Genomic DNA, 23,364 nt, shown 5'->3' on the forward strand with positions numbered 1-23,364 from the left:
TGGGGTAAACTTTACAGAAAGCTTTGGATGGGGTGTAACGGGGGGCGGGGTGACAGGGGTGGGGTGGGTAACGGGGGGTGGGGGCGGCGGCAGGAGAGTTACTGCAGAAACACGGAGAGCTTTGGCTTGAGCTCTAGGCAAACCTGCCGTCTGAGTCCTTTGGCCAGAGACAGGTTACTCAGCCAACCTCTCCCTTTGTTTTTGCGTCGTTGTTGGTGCCAATAGGGGGAGAACACAGTTACCTGTAGGAACCAGGTGGGCGACATGAAGAGGTAGAATTTGAAATGGACGTCGAAGCACAGACAGGACTCAGGCAGAAGTGTGTGGTGGGACGAATGGTCCACAAGGTGGGTTGGAAAAGGCCCTGCAATCTGCTGTTTGTGGAGGGGCTGACTGGGGAGCGGATTAGGTGGGAATGAGGCTGGAGTAGACTGAGGGGAGACTGTGCTCTCGTGTTCAGGCACTCGTGTGATCAGGCAAACTAAACCACAGAATGTTTAATTGCATTAAATAATGTTTGAGTGGGTAAGCTCACTTTACTTTGAGAAGCCTCAGGTTTGAGGCAAGAACATAAAAACCTGGAAGGGAGCATCCCAATCTCTCCCTATTTAGACATATTAGGACGAGCCAAATCATGTGGTTTTCTGAGAGCAGGAGCTCTCCAGACCAGTTTGGGAAATATGTCTGTGTTCCGATTTCCAAAAACAAAATTCCAATTTTCTTCTTGTTTGTTTCCCAGGCCAACAAACCTAAGGTAGGTCCTAAGTCAGTGAGCAAACTTTCTTGTTCTCAGGGTTTTCCAAAGCCCCCCACCCCACCCCTGGCCGCTGAATCTCCTGGGAAAACTCATTGTCTACCACTTATGTCACTAACATAAAATTACCTGGGAAAATTAATATCTAAAGCTTACTCATTGACATAGAGTATTGTCAAATGCACTCTGCTCTGTGCATTTCAAGGTCCTGAAGGACAAAACAAGCTCGCCAAGTGTTCTCACAGTATCATCCCAGCCCCAGGCCAGGCTCTTCCAATGTCTTCCCTAAATTCTGATGCTCAGAGAGGGCAGGAACTAGGACATTTTCACTGTGGTGTCACCAGCTCTTTGGATTTTGCCTGACACATTGGAGGTAGTTATACTCATTTGATGAATGAATGATTGAACAAATGGTGTTTGGGACTCTTTCAGTTTACCATGAGAGGACAGAAAGCAGCAAGAGATGAAGAAAATGACTATGGTAAGAACACGTCTCACAACGCGTGTTTGCCCCCAGGTGTGAGCTCCGGGTAGTAAGGGGGATGGGCTATCTCAACACTGAATGGAGGGAAGCCCCAGAGGTTTCTCGATGCTGGGATGAAACAGCAAGAGCCCTGGGGCTGGCATTTGACCTAGATCTCTGCCCCTGACCTGCTGTGAGATATTGAGTTCTTTGACTAACCTGCACCTCCGTTCCCAAAGTAAAATGAATAAACCTCCTCTGATCTCCACAGAAGGGGCTGTAGAGGGAATCCAACTATATACTAGAGGGAACATAATTCACCAGGTAGAAGGTGTTAGGGAACAAGGATGGAGGGTTAACCAGGTATCTTATTAGGCAGCAGGTTTAAGAGAGAGGAGAGGATGAGGGGGGAAAGAGGGAGGGAAGAAGAGACGGTCTCATCTTATCCTCCCAACAGCCCTATGAGGACGGTGCTACATTAATGATCCCATTTGTGCAGAAGAGGTTTAGCACTTAGATTAAGCATCTTCCCAGGGTTACACGGCTGGCAGGGGGTGGGGCTGTGATTCAGACTGAGGGTGTGGGACACCAGACAGCCCTCACAGCGAGGCCCACTGCCCCTCCTGCCTATCTTCGGTAAGAGGGTATCTGGGGAAGTAAGGCTGAGGCCACTGAAGTTGTCAAAAACGGTCCAGCTCTGCCCAGTGTGGATGACAGATAATTTACAGCCTTTTATTTGAAGAGGAAAGTAATCTACTGAGAGTCAAGTGACTTTCTAAGGGTAAAACATGACAAATCAGAACTGGAATTTATTTTTCCTCACTGTCCTATAGGAAGAGTTTCCTTAACCAGATACAGAGTCAAAATACCAAAATTTCTCAAAAACTGTCTAAGTGAATATATATGTATATATATTCATATCAACCACATACATCTCCTCTCACCTTTTCTTTTATCTCTTCAAGCTTAAAAATTCCTTGATCATGTACTGATGAAGTTTCTTTCATATTTCCATGCCCAGTTGCCTGGATCTGCTCTCATTTTATCTAAAGAGGTTCATATTTGGCTTACTTACGAGAGTTGTTTTTGGCCATGATGAGTTTGCCAAGCAGAAGATTTCAAACAATGCATACCCTCTTACATAGTCTCGTACAATATTCAGTATTGTACAATATTCAATATTCTGGTACAATATTCAATATTCAACTGCCTGGCCGGGCAGATGCCACCACTCTTTCCAGAGAATACCCAATGGATTGAATTTCCTAGAAGAGGAATTCCTGTAGGTCCTTGGGGAAGCCAGAGCTAGGCTATGATTCAAGACTCATTTTTTTTTTAAGCTTTTTTTAAATTTATTTTTAAAAATTTTTATTGGAGTGTAGCTGCTTTGCAATGTTGTGTTAGTTTCTGGTCTCCAGCAAAGTGAATCAGTTATACGTATACATATATCCCCTCTTTTTGTAGATTTCCTTCCCATTTAGGTCACCACAGAACATTGAGTAGAGTTCCCTGTGTTATGCAGTAGGTTCTTACTAGTTATCTATTTTATACATACTAGTGTATATATGTCAATTCCAATCTCCCATTTCATCCCACCCACCCCCATCCCCCCTTGGTATCCATATGTTTGGTCTCTACACCTGTGTCTCTATTTCTGCTTTGCAAATAAGTTCATCTGTACCATTTGTCTAGATTCCACATATAAGCAATATTATACGATATTTGCTTTTTTCTCTTTCTGACTTGCTTCACTCTGTATGACAGTCTCTAGGTCTATCCACATCTCTGCAAATGGCATTATTTTGCTCCTTTTTATGGCTGAGTAATATTACATTGTACATATGTGCCACTTCTTCTTTACCCATATTGCTCTGTCTATGGACATTTAGGTTGCTTCCATGTCCTGGCTATCGTATTAGTGCTGCAATGAATATTGAGGTGCATGTATTTTATCTTTTTGAATTATGGTTTTCTCCAGGTACATGCCCAGTAGTGGGATTGCTGGGTCATATGGTAGTTCTATTTTTAGTTTTTTGAAGAACCTCCATACTGTTCTCCATAGTGGCTGTATCAATTTATATTCCCACAAACAGTGCAAGACGGTTCCCTTTTCTCCACACCCTTTCCAGCATTTATTGTTTGTAGATTTTTTTTTTTTTTTGGTACACGGACCTCTCACTGTTGTGGCCTCTCCCGTTGTGGAGCACAGCCTCTGGACGCGCAGGTTCAGTGGCCATGGCTCACGGGCCCAGCCGCTCCGTGGCATGTGGGATCTTCCCGGACTGGGGCACGAACCCGTGTCCCCTGCATCGGCAGGCAGACTCTCAACCACTGCGCCACCAGGGAAGCCCCGTTTGTAGATTTTTTGTTGATGGCCACTCTGACCAGTGTGAGGTGATACCTCATTGTAGTTTTGATTTGCATTTCTCGAATAATTAGTGATGTTGAGCATCTTTTCATGTGTTTGTTGGCCATCTGTATGTCTTCTTCAGAGAAATATCCATTTAGGTCTTCCACCCATTTTTTTTTTTTTCCACCCATTTTTTGATTGGGCTGTTTGTTTTTTTGGTACTGAGCTGCAGGAGCTGTTTATATATTTTGGAGATTAATCCCTTGTCGGTGGCCTCGTTTGCAAATATTTTCTCCCATTCTGAGAGTTGTCTTTTTGTTTTGTTTATGGGTTCCTTCGCTGGGCAAAAGCTTTGAAGTTTCATTAGGCCCCATTTGTTTATTTTTGTTTTCATTACTCTAAGAGGTGGGTCAAAAAATATCTGGCTGCAATTTACGTCAAAGAGTGTTCTGCCTGTGTTTTCCTCTGAGAGTTTTATAGTGTCCAGCCTTACATTTAGGCCTGCGATCCATTTTCAGTTTATTTTTGTGTATGGTGTTAGGTCTTTTTTTTTTTTTGGTGCCCTGGGAGCCTTCATCTGTTAGTGGCAATGTTTGCCTTTTCTTATACAACTGCATTTGTGCTTGTTTATTCCAGCAATAAAATATTTTGAGATTTTTTCTAAATTTGTCTTTTACCTCTATTTTATTTTAAGTAGTTATCTTCCAAAATGATGTATTTTGTTTTAATCATTATTTGGGGTCTTAATTATCTTTATACCTAACACTCAAGCTCATTCTTGGCCCAACTCTTATTTATTTTACATTTCCTTTCACTCTTTAAACCATTAATTTTAGGCACTCCTTTTTACTTTGGAAATAGTGTTAACTCGTGTATATACCTTGATTTACTACATCTGAAAACACCTAAGATCTATTCTTCCACATGCTGGCGAAATAGCTCATGGATACGCTGAAGAGAACTGCTTACCACTCCTCAAACATCACACACACACCCCCAAGAAGAGACACCCAACCCCAAGAAACAAAAGACAAGGGTAGTCACTCTCTGCCTCCAGCCCTGGGGAGTTTCTGGAAAGGGGGGAAGGCTCCATTCTAACCTGTTCTACATCTGGGCTCCAGCTTTCCACGAAGGTAGAGAAGTCCTCCTTCCTGAAAAGCCAGTGATTCTTTCCTGTGCCAAAGAAAATAACTAATTTTCTCAGTAGATCTCTTTGTAGGTGCTTTCACAGGGAGACTCAGGTCAGCGTGGTCTGTGTTAGAGTGAGAGGTACTTGGACTCAACAGGAGAGATGAAACGTTGATCTTCCGGGAATGGTGGCCGGAGAGCACGACACGCCCGCGGAGGCAACAGGGGTCTTTAGCAACGGGGGAACTGGGGGGATTGGGGCCCGTGTTCTTCTCTTTCACGCTCCAAACATCACTTCTTTGCACACGTCTTAAAGAGGAAATGGGAGTGGGCGAGGGGCTCGCGGGCTCCGACAGGAAGCATCCCATTAGGGGGGCAGCGCGCTCCGAACTCGCTGCTCTCCAGTTTCCGCAGCAGCAGTTCCGCCCCATCCGGAGGGGGTGTCCCCAGCTGCGGGGACAGGGGGTGCACTCCGTTAGCCCCATTTTCCTTCTTGCCCTGCACCCCTTCCATGGAACCTTCGTCCGCGCTCTCGCGCCGACCCGCCGGCACCCAGCCCGCAGCGCCGCGCCTGGTAAGGGGAACCCGGCGGGGGTCCCAGCGTCCTGGGTGGAGGCCCGGGGAGGGGGGGCGCGTCCTGGAGGCCGCGGTTGAGTCAGGGCTACTGATTTCTCGTGGGATCTGACACCGGTTACCATACTTCTGGGCTCTCCCATCAGTGAAACGGGGCGCCGATGGTGAGCGTTATGGGCAACCGCGGATTCCTAGCGGGAGGGAAGCGGCTTCGGGAACCGCTCACCCCGTGTTCACGGCCCACAGCTTTCCACAGCGTGGAGGTCTTTTCCGTCTAGTTGCCTACTTCTTAGCTCTTCTGACTTTCATAAGCTTCACGGGGTTTCATAAAGCTTCACTAAGATTCTCATCCCATTTGACAGATGAGAAAACTGAAACTCACCAGGTGCCCTAACTAGGTGGGGCGGACGTCTCAGTTTTAGCTCTTAACTTCCCCGTACCAGCCCCGCCCCATCCCTGACAAGCACCACACCCGCAGAGGCCTGGGTACCGAGAGTCTATTCCTAGGGCTCCACAGGACAAGTTCGGGGTCATTATGTTCCCGCCCTCACTGAGCCACGCGCTCCAAACGGAACCTCTCAGTGAACATTGTTCCATTGATCTTCTGCAAACCAGCCCATTCTCCCCCAAATACCCACACTTTTCCTCCGACACGATGTCGAACTCGACCGTACGGCAGACAGATTCCAGCGTGTACAGGAACCAACCCTTTGCTAAAGCTCCTGTGAGAGCCGCGTTATGAAATCACAATGCTGAACTCTGACACAAGTGATACCAGGAAACAGAGGGAGGGGGCAGATGGGCGAAGGAGAATATGAATCAGGAAGACAGAAAATATTTTTATCTTTCCTAAAACAGCATGAGAGAGCCTGCTTTCCAATGGTTTGATAAAGTAAGGTGCCGTCAAGATAAAATCAGGTTCGTGCAATGTACAAATCAGGAGGTACATTATATGCTCATTGGCTTCAACCTCCTACCTAAGCTACATCGTCCTGCTGTTCCTGTCAGATACTCTTATAATCTCTGCCCGCATACTGCCCGCGACTCTCTCATGGCTCCTGATCCCGCCTGGGGGAACATTAAAAGGGTTTTCCTTGTGGAGAAGAAATCTGCCTCCACTCCCGATTCTCCCTCTTCTGTCTACTATGTGATTGACACGTGTCACATTCCTTCGAGTTTAGGATGTTTCCCGATCTTTTCTTAGGCTTGATTCTGTCCTTTTAATATTCTATGACTCATTTTAGCATCTCCATCAATATCCTTTCTGACTAGCCTCTGCACACTTTATTATTTGTTAGTATCTGTCCAAAATAATCCACTCCTCGGGGGGACGTGTCTCCCCCGGCAGCCTGACCCACTCAGAAGACGGTTCAGGAGGACCGTGCGCGCCTCTGCTAATGTAACCTGAACTTCGACTGGCTTTTGTGAGGCCACAGAGCTCCATTGGGGTCACACTGATCATCAAGTCATGGGGAAACACCAGATTGCTTTAAACTGAGATACTTCCATTCCGAGCAACTTCTGGCCCTGCGATTTTACCTTTGAATAATTCTTTTTTTTCTTTGAAATTGTGCACTCAAGATTTTGCAATACAGTTCTCTTTGTTAGTTTTAGGGTAAGCGTCCAGCCTGCCTGCCTCAGTTTATGTCCTGACCATGGATGGCAGCATGGTATGTGGTGTTCCAAGAGGTTCATTGACTGTATAATCTCTTCTCCACCCTGATAAATCTAGGAGAATACACAGGCAAAACGAGCCATGTTTTGGTCTTAGCTCCATGGAAGTTGTGTGATCGTGGGCAGGTCAGTTGAGACTCAGTTTCCTAATATTTTAATGGAAACTTTAATACCTATCTTGATCACATCATAGGGAATTTAGGAGAACGATTCAAAGAATGGACATGAAAGAAACTTGAAAATTACAAATGGCTGCACAGAGGATTACTACCATGGTAAAGTTCATCATCAACATTGTCACCACTGTCGTCATCGGCTTTACCACATCGATATATTGATTCCAATATATAGCAACTGCCGTCTGAAGTAGAAAAGATGTCAGAGGATTTGAGCAGTTTTAGCAAAAGCTGGAGTGTTATTTACCAGAGGCCAGGACAGCGTGTGGGAGAACGTGGTGAGGAAGATGCTCTTCTCTGGGCTTAAGGAAAGGAAAGTGGTGCAGAAGGAAAAGGAAAGGAAGGAAGGAAGGAAGTTGCCTTAATAAATTCTGAGGATGTGACAAGGGCTGGTTTCCCTAATGAGGGCCATTTCTGTCCTTCCCTCCTGAGTGAACAGAAACATGTGCAAGAGGCAGAGATAACAGAATCGACCTGAATAGCAAGTGAACTATGGAAACCGTTTTGAATTCAATGTTAATCAATAAAATGCACCTTTAAACCAATTAAGACATCCTAGTATGTGCCCATCAGGGTGACCAAAAAATGAAAAGTCTAATATCACCCAGCGTAGGTGAAGATTTGGGGGATCCTCACCCATGGCTGCTGCCAGTATGACTTAGCACATGGTTCTTGGAGACATATTTGGCAGTATCTTGTCAGGTGGAAACTATATATCCCAGAGAAATCGTCCATGTGCACAAGGAGACGTGTAGGGGGATTCTTCTGCAGCGTTGTTTGTAGTAGCAAGCACGTATTTTGGCACACCAAGTGTTTGTTAATAAAATTGAGTTGGATAAAATGCTACATAAATAATGTCACTGGCATAAAAGATTAAGATGCCAAAAAGTACTATATATTACCTATACATACATGTGTATCTCAGAATATTGGTTGCCTCTGAAGGGAAGAGGGAGAATGAGACGGGTTGGGGGGAGTCAAAAAATAAATAAATGGAACTATATGTGTAATGTTTTAACTTTTTCAGTCAAACCAAACAGCAGCAGTGAAAATGCCAAAATACTTAGATCTGTTCACTGCAATTAGTGGGCATTTGTTTCACTACTCTGTGTATTTCTCCCCTTAAAATGTTTGTTTCAGAACTGCATAATCTTTAAAACTGAATAAATAAAATACAGTCTCGGAGATCATCTTAATTATAGTGGCACATTGCATGCTTGCCTTTTCTAATGCTCGCCTTTTCTAGCACCAAGAAGAACGACACAATATTATGTCTCATCTGAATGAAACATTTATCCCCATAGTTTTGCCAATTTCTGGGTATATCTACCGGAAAAATTTTTAAGTGGTTATTGGGAGACCCACAAGGAAGGACATGTGGTTTAAAACTGAGCAGGAAATGAATTTATCTTGAATTTGTCCTGAATGTTGACTCTGGCCCTCAGTCATGGCACCAGCTTCTCTCCACCAGCTGCTCAGAGGGGAGGGAGGGTGGTGGCCGTGCTCCTCCGTCTTCTACTGCATCCTCTCATGTCCGTGCTCAAAGGAGCCCTGGCTCCCCAATTCCACACTCCCATTGGAAGGTACATTGTAGTTTCCTCCTTGCCACTGGGATATCCATCTGGTACAAAGAGTTTCTGGGGCTGGAAATGGCCAGTACTTCGAACAAGCCAATGTCATTTACAGCAAGGCAATTTTTGTTCTCTAGTCTAGCAAGTTTGCTTACTTTGATTCCAATAACAATAGTGATAATAAAACAATAAACAAAATCCTGCTTCTCATTCCATAGAAGAAGACTTTCTTTATTTCATGCCTTTTCAGGTAGAGGGGAGATAATCAACTGACTTGTTTTCAAACATTTCATGCTTTCCTATAGGATGAGGAAAAAGCAGGAGTTCATTGTGTTAATATAACATAGCGTCACCTGGCTTGCTTAAAGTTATATATGGATATTTGAAAGTAAAATATAAGTTAAAATATTAGCGATGGAATCGGCTCATCTAAGGATAATTATTCTTGGCTGTCTGAATTGGAGATGTTCTCAGGCCTCACCAAGTCCCATATGGACACCTGCTTTTTATTCCTTTCCTTTTTTTATTCCAGAAGAGAATGGAAGGGCTTCAGAGGAGCAGATACGGGACTATGGCTGAAGGTAAGAAAGCCTCCAAATTCTCAAGAGCTCTAGGCATCAGGGAAGAGTCACTGTTTTCTCTCCTTCTTTCCCTCACCTCAAACACAGTGACAGAAAAGGAACCCAGTTATTTTCCACTGCAGAAGAAAAGGCAGCTACCATGTTCTTATCTTCCCCACCATCATCACAGCCACACACACCCGAGTGTGAAGCTCTCCCCTGTGCCCTGATGCATGGGAAATGAGGAAATGAAACTTCAAGTCAGAAGTCGGGGGACTTGGAAACAAATTGTGAAAATGATATCCTTCCCTGCCTGCACTCAACTGAAAAGAGGAAAAGTTCCCCATAAAGATTTAGTGATCGTGTTTGCTAAAAAAAAAAAATCCAGGATACTTAAGAAAGGGAAGAACCAACACAGAGTTACAGGAATAACAATAACAGATTTTAGGAGACGAAAATGAACTTAATTCATTTGAGCTCATGAGAACTCCAGGCATCCTCGGATTCTCGCTCTCTTCATCCCTTGAAGATTTTAGCTCTTGATGCAGGGTCACCCTCGACAGCACCACTTTTGTTCTAATTTCCTGTCATTCTATCAGCCAAATTGACGATCTTTCCAAAGCATGTATTTCTCATACATGATGGTCTTATCATCTCTTCCTCAGCCACCGATCCAGGGTCATCTGTCAGACTGTTGCGGTCTCGCACACACCTGCGAACTTCCCTCGGAGAGGAATCAGAACCAAGACAGAACACCAATATCCAGTGCAAATCCAAAGTAGATTAGTGATAGGCGTTTATTACGCACAAAAGTGCAAACCGATCGGGGCCTCACCAAAAGCAGGGTGAGACCCCGAGTCTTGTACGGGTGTGGTTTTTATATCCCAGGGTAACAGGATGTTCGTTCTAATTTTGAACTATTAGGTCGGCCATCCAGAACCCAGCGTCTTCCTGTTCACATTATGCTGGCAAGAAAAGCTCAATTTCACAGCAGCCAAGTCAGGCGGTTAGCGATAAAAGCAGTTACGGTGCAAACAGTTTTAAACCAAAACATTCCATCATTAATTCCAAGTATTACCATCGAAACTGTATGTTCTGGGACAGCGTGTCCCGTCACAAGACTCCGTCCTTGACTTTAACGACAAGCCTTCTGTAGGCTCACATCCAAACATCCAACTCCCCACCCAAAAAGAGGAAACCCGGGGACATTCAGCTGGTCCTCGGTGGTAGGTCACTGGAGCTCTGACATCTGAGACTTCCTTTACCCCCAAGGTTCAGATGAATGTGATTGGCAGCCTGTGTACCTGGGAATTAATTGGTGGGTGAAAGAGAGGTGATCATAGTTTCTCACTGATGACTTCTCATCCTCCGCCTCTTTCTAATCTCACATTTATTTAGCATGAAACTGGGCTAAGCACCATCCCTGGAGAAGCTCAGGGACCAGCTTTCTGAAAGCTGTATTTTCCCTGGTCCTGATGAAGTCCTTGGAGCATCCTTTATAGTGTAGCAGTTCTTACTCTTGGCTATGGGTCCAAGTTCGGGCTCCCAGTGTGGCTTCCTGCCAGTCAAGAGTCGCCTAAAGTTGTATGCAAACATTTGTATGTATTTAAATATCACTATTTGGCAGGGAGAGAGGTCCATAGCTTTCATGAGATACCATGAAAGGTCCGTGACCTAAAAATCTTAAGAATCACTAACTTTATCAACAAGGACCTACTGTATAGCACAGGGAACTCTGCTCAATATTCCGAAATAACCTAAATGAGAAAAGAGTTTGAAAAAGAATCGATACACGTGTATGTATAGAGTAATTCTTTTGCTGCACACCTGAAGCTAAGACAACATTGCTCATAAACTAAACTCCAAGATAAAATAAATTTTTTTTTAATCACTGACTTAGTAAAACACGAAAAACTCTTTTTTTTTTTTTTTTATAGGCGGGATAGAACATAAGCTGCTTGCAGCCTCGTCCTCATTGAGGATCATCCTGGTGGGCAAAACAGGCAGCGGGAAGAGTGCCACCGGGAACAGCATCCTCTGCCAGCCAGTGTTTGAGTCCAGGCTGGCAGCCCAGTCGGTGACCAGGAAGTGTCAGGGCGCAACGGGCACGTGGGATGGGAGGAGCGTCCTGGTGGTGGACACGCCCCCCATCTTTGAGGCGAGGGCCCAGGACCAAGAGGCGTACGAGGACATCGGGGACTGCTACCTGCTCTCGGCCCCGGGGCCTCACGTGCTGCTGCTGGTGACCCAGCTGGGGCGCTTCACAGAGCAGGACGTGGTGGCCGTGACCAGGGTGAAGGAGGTCTTTGGGGCGAGAGCCCTGAGACACACGGTCATCCTCTTCACCCGCAAGGAGGACTTAGCGGACGGATCCTTGCATGACTACGTAGCAAACACAGACAACGTCAGGCTGAGGGGCCTGGTCCGGGAGTGCGGGCACAGGTACTGCGCCTTCAGCAACCGGGCCTCCGGGGACGAGCAGAGGAAGCAGCTGGCCGAGCTGATGGCCGTGGTCGAGGGGCTGGAGAGGGAGCTCCAGGGCGCCTGCCTCAGCAACGACCTCTTCTTTGATGCACAGCGGCTCCAGCAGGGCGGGGGCGACCCCCATGGAGAAGGTCACGTGCGCTACCTGGCCGAGGTGTCGTCGCATATTGCAAAGCAAAAGCAAGACCTGAAAGAGGCCCAGAGAAACCGCGCCTTCAAGGCGCTCCTGCGAGTCAAACACTGGATCGTTTCTCACATCGGAATATTTGCTCTTTTTGTTATATGCTTTTTGAGTTTTGTTGCCATTTTAATTAGCTTGTGTAGCACTCACGGATGCTGAGCATTTTCAGATGATACCTGCCATCAGCTTCCATTTTTTCAGAGTCAGTACCTTTGTCTATGTTGATAAGGAACTTTATTTGCTTTTTACATAATTGCACTTTCAATTTCCCTTCCTTGCATCAGACACACCATCCATTTTCTTCAGTTGCTTTTTATTTTCTATCCACCTGACCCATCCATAGATCAGTCCAGAACAGGCTGTTGTCCAATGTCTGGAAACAGTTCTTTTACACAGGCATACCTCGGAAACATCGCAAGTTTGGTTCCAGACCACCACAACGAAGTGACTATCAAAAGTATCACACCAAGTTCTTGGTTTCCCTGTGCACATAAAAGTTATGTTTATGCTACACTGTAGTCTGTTTAGGGCGCAATAGCATTTTGCCCAAAAAACAATGTATATACCTGAGTCTAAAATTACTTTACTGCTAACCATCATCTGAGCCTTCAGTGAGTCATAATCTTTTTGCTGGTGGAGGGTCTTCCTCCATGGTGATGGCTGCTGACTCATCAAGGTGGTGGCTGCTGACGTTTGGGGCAGCTGTGACAATTCCCTAAGATAAGACAGCAGTGGACTTTGCCACATCAATTGACTCTTCCTTTCACAAATGATTTCTCTGTAGCACACAATGCCATCTGATAGCATTTTACCCACCGTAGAACTTCTTTCTACGAATGGGTGGAAAGAAGAATTGGAATCAGTCCTCTCAAACTCTGCTGTTGCTTTATCAATTAAATTTATGTAATATTCTAAATCCTTTGTTGTCACTTCAACAATGTTCACAGCACCTTCACCAGGAGTAGATTCCATCTCAAGAAACCTCTGTCTTTGCTCCTCCATAAGAAGCAGCTCCTCATCTGGTAAAGTTTATCATGGGGTTACAGCAATTCAGTCACATCTCAGTCTCCACTCCTAATCCTAGTTCTCTTGCTGTTTCCACCACATCTGCAATTACTTCTTCCACTAAAGTGTTGAGCCCCTCAAAGTCGCCCATGAGGTTTGGAATCAGCTTCTTCCAAACTCTTGTTAATATTGATGTTTTGACATCTTCCCGTGAATCATGAATAGTCTTAAGGGCTTCTAGAATGGTGAGTCCTTTCCAGAAGTTTTTCAATTAACTTTGCCCAGATCCGTCAAAGGAATCACTATCTCTGGCAGCTATAGCTTTACGAAATGTATTTCCTAAATAATAATACTTGAAAGTCAAAATTACTCCTTGATCCATGGGCTACAGAATGGATGAAATCTCAAACTGCTTAGAACTGCTTTTACGGCATCCCATAGGTTTTGGGTCATTGTGTTGTCGTTGTCATTTGTTTCTATGTATTTCTTTATTTCTTCTTTGATTTCTTCAGTGATCTCTTGCTTATTTAATAGCGCGCTGTTTAGCCTCCATGTATGTATGGCTTTTACAGCTTTTTTCCTGTAATTGATTTCCAGTCTCATAATATTGTGGTCAGAAAAGATGCTTGATACGATTTCAATTTTCTTAAACTTTCCAAGCCTTGATTTGTCACCCAAGATGTGATCTATGCTGGAGAAAGTTCCACGTGCACTTGAGGAGAAAGTGTATTCTGCCACTTTGGGGTGGAATGTTCTATAAATATCAATTAGACCTATCTGATCTATTGTGTCATTTAAAGCTTGTGTTTCCTTATTTATTTACATTTTGGATGATCTGTCCATGGGTGTAAGTGGGGTGTTAAAGTCCCCTGCTATTATTGTGTTACTGTCGATTTCCCCTTTCATGGTTGTTAGCATTTGCCTTGTGTATTGAGGTGTTCCTCTGTTGGGTGCATAAACATTTATAATTGTTACATCTTCTTCTTGGATTGATCCCTTGATCATTATGTAGTGTCCTTCTTTATCTCTTGTAACAGTCTTTAAAGTCTTTTTTATCTGATACAAATATTGCTACTCCAGCTTTCTTTTGATTTCCATTCGCATGGAATATCTTTTTCCATCCCTTCACTTTCAGTCTGTATGTGTCCTTAGGTCTGAAGTGGGTCTCTTGTAGACAGCATATACATGGGTCTTGTTTTTGTATCCATTCAGCTAGTCTGTGTCTTTTGGTTGGGACATTTAATCCATTTACATTCAAGGTTATTATCAATATGTTTGTTCCTATTACCATTTTCTTAATTGTTTTGGGTTTGTTTTTGTGGGTCTTTTTCTTCTTTTGTGTTTCCTGCCTAGAGAAGTTCCTTTAGCATTTATTGTAAAGCTGGTTTGGTGGTGCTGAATTCTCTTAGCTTTTGCTTGTCTGAAAAGCTTTTGATTTCTCCATTGAATCTGAATGAGATCCTTGCTGGGTAGAGTAATCTTGGTTGTAGGTTTTTCTCTTTCATCACTTTAAGTATATCCTGCCACTCCCTCTGGCCTGCAGAGTTTCTGCTGAAAAATCAGCTGATAATCTTATGGGGATTCCTTTGTGTGTTTTGTTCTTGTTGTTTTTCCCTTGCTGCTTTTAATATTTTTTCTTTGAATTTAATTTTTGTTAGTTTGATTAATATGTGTTTTGATGTGTTTCTCCTAGGGTTTACCCTGTATGGGACTCTCTGTACCTCCTGGACTTGGGTGACTATTTCCTTTCCCATGTTAGGGAAGTTTTCTACTATAATCTCTTCAAATATTTTCTCAGACCCTTCCTTTTTCTCTTCTTCTGGTACCACCTATAATTCAGTCAAAACACACACATTTATCAGTTAAGTTCACTGTCCTACATGGGTGCAGTTCGTGGCACCCCTAATCAATTATAACAGTAATCGCAAAGACAACTGATCACAGATCACTGTGATGGAAGGGGGCATGGGGAAGTCATTCTGGCTTATACGTGATTTAACTTGAACTTTATGCTAGCTAGAACAGCCTGTTTTGTGGCGTATTAAATGTACATTGTACATCTGCTTTAACCATTAAAGAAAAGAATGCATTTAAAAATCACAATGGAGGGAATTTCCTGGTGGTCCAGTGGTTAGGGCTCTGCACTTCCACTGCAGAGGGCATGGGTTCAATCCCTGGTCGGATAACTAAGATTCCACAGGCTGCACAGTGCAGCCAACAAATAAATAAACAAAAATAAAAATAAAAATGGAATGACTGTGGTTCAGGTATTCAAAATGGAGCCGGGTGGCCATCGTGGATGTGGTTTCAGACACACTCTTGCATCACTGAGAACTTGAATCTGCTGAAACGTATCAAACTCAAGGATACCACCAGCTGTTCTCAAAATATACCTGCTAGCCACTGCCAGCTGCATCTTTATGGCTTCAAGGTCCCCCTTGTAACTATGAAACCATTTTGGTCCCCCAACCAAACCTTGCTTAACAAGCACCTTTACTTCTTGCCAGCTCCAATTATAATTCTTGACAAATAATTATGTAATTTTACGATTTTTGCCTTTATAAGCCCCCCATTTTGTAGTAGCAGAACACAATTCAAATGCTTTTGGAGCTGTGTCTCCCAGGCTATAGTTCTCAGTTTGGCTCAGATAAAACTCTTTTCTATTCCTATTGTAGACTGTTTATGGATTGCTCCCATTAACACCATAACAAATACAATAATATTGAAAAAAGTTATAAATATTGTGAGAATTACCAAAATGTGACATAGAATGAGCAAACACTATTGGAAAAGCGGCACTGATAGACTCGCTCCACGCAGAGTGGCCACGAATCTTCAATTTGTAAAAACCACAATATCTGCAAAGCACAATACAAAGAGGTCTGCCTGCATATCTTTCTCTAGTTTTCTGCTTGTTAATGGAAAAAGGTAAATAATAACACGAGTTACTCCATCATAGACGAAACCAGAAGACTCCTCCCTCATTTCTTCTTTATGCCAAGTATTAATCGAAGACACTAGACATTTGTACTATAGATTTCCCCACATTCTGAATTTTGCTGCTTACATCGTTGTGATGTCATTTAACATGTTCCTCTGCCTCATCGTTTTTGTAAACGGGAAGTTAGTTGTGGTTAGTTTGATCAGACAGATCAGAATAAAGTTCAATTTTTTTTACAATGTTACTTAGAGATGATAGTTTATATTTCCATAGGGGGTACTCAACGTCTGGTTTTCCCTCTTTTTATGTTAGCACTCATTGGTGATCATTGTGTAGATCCATTATTTTAATAGGTATTAAAAATGGTGATATCCTGGGCTTCCCTGGTGGCGCAGTGGTTGGGAGTCTGCCTGCCGATGCAGGGGACACGGGTTCGTGCCCCGGTCCAGGAAGATCCCACCTGCCGCGGAGCGGCTGTGCCCGTGAGCCATGGCCGCCGAGCCTGCGCGTCCGGAGCCTGTGCTCCGCAACGGGAGAGGCCACAACAGTGAGAGGCCCGTGTACCGCAAAAAAAAAAAAAAAAAAAGGTGATATCCTATTCTAAAATTTCTTTTTCATTAAGTAGCTAGAATATTTCTATTAGGATATTCTTTCCTTCTTCATGTATTTAGTAACCTGAAGTATAGTTTATGCAGGAAAGACAAGATAAATGCTTGATAAGCACCAGGATATATTACAAATGAATAAATGATTTAAATGTTAGCAAAAAGGAAAATTTTAAAGTCCTAGAAGGTAACAGAAAAGTGTTCCACTACATGTAATCTGTACATGTGGAAGGTCTTTCTAATGGTGACTCAAAACCCAGAACACACGGATAAATTTATTGATTAATTTGCCTATATAATAGTGATACATATCTACATTACAAAAGTAAAATTTGGGGGACTTCCCTGGTGGCACAGTGGTTAAGAATCCACCTGCCAACGCAGGGGACACAGGTTCAATCCCTGGTCCGTGAAGATCCCACATGCCGTGGAGCAACTAAGCCCGTGCACCAACTACTGAGCCTGAGCTCTAGGGCCCGCATGTGGCAACTACTGAGCCCACGTGCTGCAACTACTGAAGCCCACACACCTGGAGCCCGTGCTCTGCAACAAGAGAAGCCACCGCAATGAGAAGCCCGCGCACCACAACGAAGAGTAGCCCCCGCTCGCTGCAACTAGAGAAAGCCCGCGAGCAGCAACGAAGACCCAACACAGCTAAAAATAAATAAATAAATTTAAAACGTTAAAAAGAACATTTTTTTAAAGTAAAATTTGAATGACAAGCTAGAAAATAGTATTTGTAACTCATCTAATAGGCAAATGTCTAGTCTCTCTAACATGTAGAGTTCCTAGGAAATTGAAAAATAAAAAACCAACAACCCATTGTAAAAATGGACAAAACAATATAAAGAGAATCAACAGAAAAACAAATATACTAAACATATGAAAAAAGGCTTAATGCCACTCACATGGAAAGAAGGGCATATCAAACAATTCTTCGATGTGATTTCTCTCCTATTTGGTTTTCAAAACTCGAAAGTATGAGACAAACAGGTGCCTTCGTACTTCATTAGTGAAAATACAAAACTGCATGACACATGTGTAGGGAAATATAGCAAAGAATGCAATGTTATTTCAAATAGCAAAGGTTGGAACAATCCCCAAAGGGCCATCAACTGAGACATGTGAAAAAATAACCCCCTGTCTAGATACTGATATGGGAAGATCTCCATGACATATTGTTACATGAAAAGAACAAGATGTGGAGCTGTAAAAATAGTACGCCACTTTTTACGTTTAAAAAGGAGAATAAATTAAGAATATATACTCAGATATGCTTATATTTGCAGAAAGAAACAGTGTAAATATACTCAAGAAATAAAGTGATTAATTTTAGAGAACTGTGGGAGAATCGGGTGGACAAGGTAGAACCCAAATCTCTTAATATAGGCTTTTCCATAACTTTTTATTATGGTAAAAAACACATAACATGACATACACCCTCTTAACAGATTTTTCAGGGTATAGTATGATACTGTTAACTATAAGAACAATGTTGTACAGACCTCTAGAACTTTTTTTATCTTGCATGGCTGTAACTCTAGAACTTTTTTATCTTGCATGGCTGTAACTCTGTACCCATTGAACAGCAACTCTCCATCTCCCCCTTCCCTAGCCCCTGGCAAATACTCTTATACTTATTGTTTCTAAGAACTTGACTACTTTAGATATAAGTGGAATCACATAGTATTTGTACTTCTGTGACTGGCTTTTTTCATTTAGTATAATGTCTTCCTGGTTCATCATATATTGTAGCATTTTAACAAGATTTCCTTCTTTTTTTTAATCACTGAACAACATTCCATTGCATATACATATATATAGTATATAATATCTCTTCACACCTGTTACAGTGGGCTATTATCAAAAAGACAAGAGAGAAATAGTGTTGGCGAGAATGTAGAGAGAAGGCAACCCTTGCGTGCTATTGGTGGGAATGTAAATTGGTGCAGCCACTATGGAAAACAGTACGGAGGGTCCCCAAGAAATTAAAAATAGAGCTATCATATGATCCAGCAACCCCACCTCTGGGTAAATATCCCAAAGAAATGAAATCAGGATCTCAAAGAGATATCTGCACCCTTATATTCATTGCAGCATTATTCATAATAGCCAAGATACGGAAACAACCTAAGTATCTATTGATGGATGAAATAAGATGTGGTAAAAACATACAATGGAATATTATTCAGCCATTAAAAAAAAAAGGTAACCCTGACATTTATCACAACATGGATGGAACTTAAGGGCATGATGCTAAGGGAAAACAGCCAGACAGAGAAAGACAAATACTTGTGATATGACTTATATGTGGAATCTAAAAAAGCCGAAGTCATAGAAACAGAGAACAGAACGGTAGTTGCCAAGGCCCAGGGGAGTGGGAGAAATGGGGAGATGTTGGTCAAAAGATATAAACTTTCAGTTATAAGATGAATAGATTTTGAGGATCTAATGTTCAGCATGGTAACTATAATTAACAACACTGTATTATATACTTGCAAGTTGCTAAGACAGTATATCTTAAATGTTCTCGCCATCAGAAAAAAAGGTAATTATGTGAGGTGATGGAGGTGTTACCAACCTTATTGGGGTAGTCATTTTGCAATATATACATGTATCAAACTCTCATGCTGTATCCCTTAAAGTAATGCAATGTTATATGTCAATAACATCTCAATAAACCTGAAAGAAAATTCTTTTGGATAAATATCCAGAAGTAGAATTTCATACTTTTTGAATTTTGAATCATTTGAATGTATTTTTCTCTTCAAAAATTAAATTTTAAAAAGTCCCCAATCTTCTTTACAGTCGTATTTTTTATATTTACATTTTTAATTTTATTTTTTAAACACAAAGGAACTTGAATGTAAAACGTATGCTGTGTTGTAGGTATGAGAGCAGGCTGCCCCAATAACCAGAGGTTATTATTATACCTACATACGATTATTCATACGGAATTTGATTCTCAGATTGAACCTCAAGACTTTTACTATCTGTTTTAACTCACAAATGTAAGGAAAAAAACATGGATTTTTCAGAAACTATCACTCATTAAAACTTTAAGTCTAACACAAATATCAGAAGCCCTAGAAATCATTAAAAGATTTTTGTACTGGAAGGAATTAAGTAGTAGGTAGCTGGATTAATTCCTTAGTTCATTCATTTTTTTAAGAAAGGAACATATTATAATGTAAACAGTTGAAATCAGAGCACATTTTTTTTTTTTTTTTTTTTTTTGCGGTACGTGGGCCTCTCACTGTTGTGGCCTCTCCCATTGCGGAGCACAGGCTCCGGACGCGCAGGCTCAGCGGCCACGGCTCACGGGCCCAGCTGCTCCGCGGCATGTGGGATCTTCCCAGACTGGGGCACGAACCCGTGTCCCCTGCATCGGCAGGCGGCACTGCGCCACCAGGGAAGCCCCAGAGCACATTTTGAGGAAGACAAATGAGACTGAAATATTTTGATATGTTCTTGCAGTGCCTAGGCCACCAAACACGACCCCTGACAGCCTTAGAAAAACCTTAGCTTGCAATGCCTTTGGCTTTGTGCAAACCCATTTTTTTAAATATTTGAATCTGAATGTTACCTTGATTTTTCTCTTTGCTTTTCTCTTGTAACTAAACATACCTTACTTCCCTAAGGACAGATGGGTGCCTCAGACAGACTTGACCCACGTTCACGTGCTTAGAAAGACAAAATAGTAAGCGTGTTAATAAATTTTGAACTACTATTCACATTCCAGATGTTACTGTTTAGATTCAGAGCATCAATGAGCCCCTTCTTCCCTCCATAGCTTTGACTCACAGCCATGCATACAAAGAACTGGCACCGCAGCCCCGCAGCTCCTATCTTCCTAGCAGCACTGCCTGGGCCTCCAGAGGCAAGAGGCTATGGCAGGAGCTGACGACCCTCAGAATGTCTGATCTGACAGAGGAATTTCTACCTTCCCTGAAGCAGACAATTTTTTCAAATGGGTGGGGACCATCCATGGCACAGCTGGCCAGTATATGAAGACCTGAGGTATATGCTCTCCCTGGAGTTTCCCAGGGGCTATGTGTCCACCACAGTGACGGTCCTCACACCCTGCTACCACCCCATCGGGGACACACAGGGTAACATCTGTCTGAACATCCTGAAGGACAAGTGGTCCATCCTGTACGATGTCAGGACCATTCTGCTCTCCATGCAGAGCCTGCTAGGAGAACCCGACACCCATAGCCCTTTGAACATATGCTGGCAACCTCTGGAAAAACCCCACAGCCTTTAAAAAATATCTGCAAGAAACCTACTCAAAGCAGGTCTCCAGCCAAGAACCCTGACCCAGCTGTCTGGCTGCTCTCCTTGTATTGTCTTTTTGATATTTTCCTTAGACGGTCTGTCCTTTCCTTGATTTCTGTATAGGACTATGTATCTGAAACTATGCTGTTGAGATAGGTTGGGACCTGGGACGCTTTACCAGAGTGCTTGCACTTGGCCCTGGACAAACAACTACTGCAGCAACAGCACACAAAGAAACTATAAGGAAGTAAAAATAACTGCATGCATGTGCGGTCGAAGTCGGGGCAATTATGAACAATACGATACACTTCTGAGTAGGGTACTGGCATGATCCCTGCACACAGCATCACCAAGGGGGAGGGCAGACCACCTAAGCCACCCCTCCAGCCCGACCCACTGATCTGCCTCTACCCTCACCGCACTTAAGGGACCAGCATGCCTTCCTTGGAGAGTGAGCAAGGGCCCCTGTTTCTTGTTCTTGCTCCCTCCTGCTGTAGCACGAGTCCAATAAAACTTTGCCTGAGTTTCTCATCTGGCTTCTTATCAGTTTCTATTGATTAAAGTGTCCAAGGACCTGGGTTGGTAACAGTGTCATCTTTGTTTTGTTTCTGGTTTTTTTATTGTTGTTTTTGTTTGGTTTTGTTGTCTTTTGAGATGATTTTTTTTGAATTTTATTTATTTTTTATACAGCAGGTTCTCATTAGTTATCCATTTTATACATATTAGTGTATATATGTCAATCCCAATCTCCCAATTCATTGTTTCTGCTTTTTAATTTTAAGTCTCTGGTTGAGCCCTTGTGATGAATATATTAAATCAATACATTTTGGATTTGGAAAAAAAAAAAGGCGAGTCAACTGGGCCAATTATCACCTTTTCATCCAAAGCACAGAGCCCCCTAGTGATGGGCTCTTCATCCCTAGGGATGAAGAAGTGCAGCAGGAATCAAAGGTCATAATGGCATTTCGCAAACCACCTCCCTGAATGGGAGAGGGCTGGTCCAGAGCTGGTCTAACAAACATCCGGACCATGTGAGACTCGGGAGAGTAAGCCTGAGGAGGAGAGACTAACCTGAGTCTGCCAGAAACAGATCTTCTCTGGTCAACTTAGAGCATGGAAACAGGGAGCACCAAGCAGACTGCACATGGGCACAGGGGGACCCAGGAACACAAGAGAGGGGATGTGGAGCCTGCTTCCTGATCTGAGGCAAAGAAACTGTTGCAGAAACTCAGCCTCTGTTCACCCATGCCGAATAGAAATGCGGAGACAGGGTTTTGGGTGACGTAGAAAAGAGTAGCTTTTATTGCTTTGCCAGGCAAAGGGGGCCACGGTGGGCTAATGCCCTCAAGACTCAAGACTGTGTGACCCACCCTGGAGAGGGTAGTGAGGAGTTATAGTGTTCAAGGAGCAGGGTGTGATCGGCTCATGGACAATTCTCGGATTGGTTGGCATCAAGGTGAAGTTTCAAGCATCGTCAACCTTCTGGTTCCAACCAGTCTGGGGTCCATGTGCTTGTGGTCAGCAGTTTTCATCTGGTGGGTCAGCTTCCTGTACAAACAACTTAGGAATGTGTGTCAGGCCTTTATCTATGTCTTTCAGGGAACTGGGAGTTCCGTGATTCTGCAATGTGGCAGAATTATAGTCTAAATTGTTACCAGTTCCCCAGCCCAACAGCTATTGTCTCTACATCTTCACATTTCCCAATCATTCACTCTTGAGTCAGCATTTTGCTTCAAAAGACAAGGACTTTTGTACACGGTTTCAAAACACTAGTCCAATGTCTGGATCAGTGGATGTCAGGCTTTCCCCCAAGTTCTTCCCCCTAAATTACTCCTCATTCTATGAGAAGGAGTGAATACTCTTCCCAGGGAGTGGAATTTAAATATGAATTTCTCTCCTTTGGAAACTGAGGTGCAAGCAATTCTCTCTGAAAAGCCTAGGGGGTTCTTGGAAAGCTGTTCTTTGAACAGTCCCTCTCAGAACCCAGCTGCCATGCTATGAGAAGCTCAAACTGTATGAAAAGACCACACACATGTGGGCCCTAGGGTAACAGCCCCGGCATCACTGACCAGCCATGTGAGTCATGCATCTTGTACATTGCAGCTCCATTGAGATCCCAGATAACTACAACTCCAGCCAATGTCACATGGAGCAGAACCAGCTCCTGTCAATCCACAGATTCTTGAAAGATAATAAAACGTTGGAAATGTTATAAATAAATTATGACTATATTCGATTATATATTACATATAAATTTAGTTGGCAAAAAAGATCAATGCTTTTGTATTATCCCCAGGACCTCAACCGTACAATCAGATGTATATGTTCCTGAAAATAAGGGTACGCCTTATTTTATTAGAGTAAATCTGCACCTGACTTTAGTGGATATCATGAAACTTTAGCCACAAAAGTGTCTACAGCCAATAAAAATTCAGAGCTATAGAATGTAAAACAACTGCTGTGCTAATAGCTAGCACAGATGTTGACAAAACAACAGTTTCCAACTGTGGATAACAAACATCCTTCTACACTGCAACAAATGAAGCAAGTGCAGTAAAGCAACTACCAAAACGTGACCCCATTTATGATGAGTTTGACTTTCTAGCCAAACTCTTGTCAAA

At 43.0% G+C, this 23,364-nt stretch overlaps 1 protein-coding gene and 1 pseudogene across 3 annotated transcripts; both read left to right on the plus strand.

The window, feature by feature from the left end:
- The first annotated feature begins 1,202 nt into the window (after window positions 1-1,202).
- Window positions 1,203-13,450, plus strand: LOC116759400 (GTPase IMAP family member 5-like). 3 transcript variants are annotated; one of them, XM_032643117.1, is made up of 4 exons: window positions 4,248-5,269; window positions 7,001-7,068; window positions 9,222-9,270; window positions 11,187-13,450. In XM_032643117.1, the coding sequence occupies exons 1-4, from the start codon at window positions 5,017-5,019 to the stop codon at window positions 12,071-12,073; spliced, it is 1,257 nt and encodes a 418-aa protein (XP_032499008.1). In that variant the 5' UTR covers window positions 4,248-5,016; the 3' UTR covers window positions 12,074-13,450. The 3 variants fall into 3 exon arrangements, with proteins under 3 accessions (XP_032499010.1, XP_032499008.1, XP_032499009.1); XM_032643119.1 differs by lacking the exons at window positions 4,248-5,269; window positions 7,001-7,068 and adding an exon at window positions 1,203-1,235; XM_032643118.1 differs by lacking the exon at window positions 7,001-7,068 and having other exon boundaries at window positions 5,062-5,269.
- Window positions 13,069-20,784, plus strand: LOC116759724 (annotated as a pseudogene).
- The last annotated feature ends 2,580 nt before the right edge of the window (window positions 20,785-23,364 follow it).

Source organism: Phocoena sinus, chromosome 9 (genome assembly GCF_008692025.1).
Source record: "Phocoena sinus isolate mPhoSin1 chromosome 9, mPhoSin1.pri, whole genome shotgun sequence".
Classification (NCBI taxonomy): domain Eukaryota; kingdom Metazoa; phylum Chordata; class Mammalia; order Artiodactyla; family Phocoenidae; genus Phocoena; species Phocoena sinus.

What these genes read in the sequence shown, in the direction of transcription:
- LOC116759400 (XM_032643117.1), top strand. Translation starts at nt 5,017, where the DNA reads ATGGGAGTGGGCGAGGGGCTCGCGGGCTCCGACAGGAAGCATCCCATT. An exon ending in AGTTGTGTGATCGTGGGCAG is followed by an intron (nt 7,069 to 9,221) that starts GTCAGTTGAGAC and finishes TTTTTATTCCAG; the next exon opens with AAGAGAATGGAAGGGCTTCA. An exon ending in ATACGGGACTATGGCTGAAG is followed by an intron (nt 9,271 to 11,186) that starts GTAAGAAAGCCT and finishes TTTTTTTTATAG; the next exon opens with GCGGGATAGAACATAAGCTG.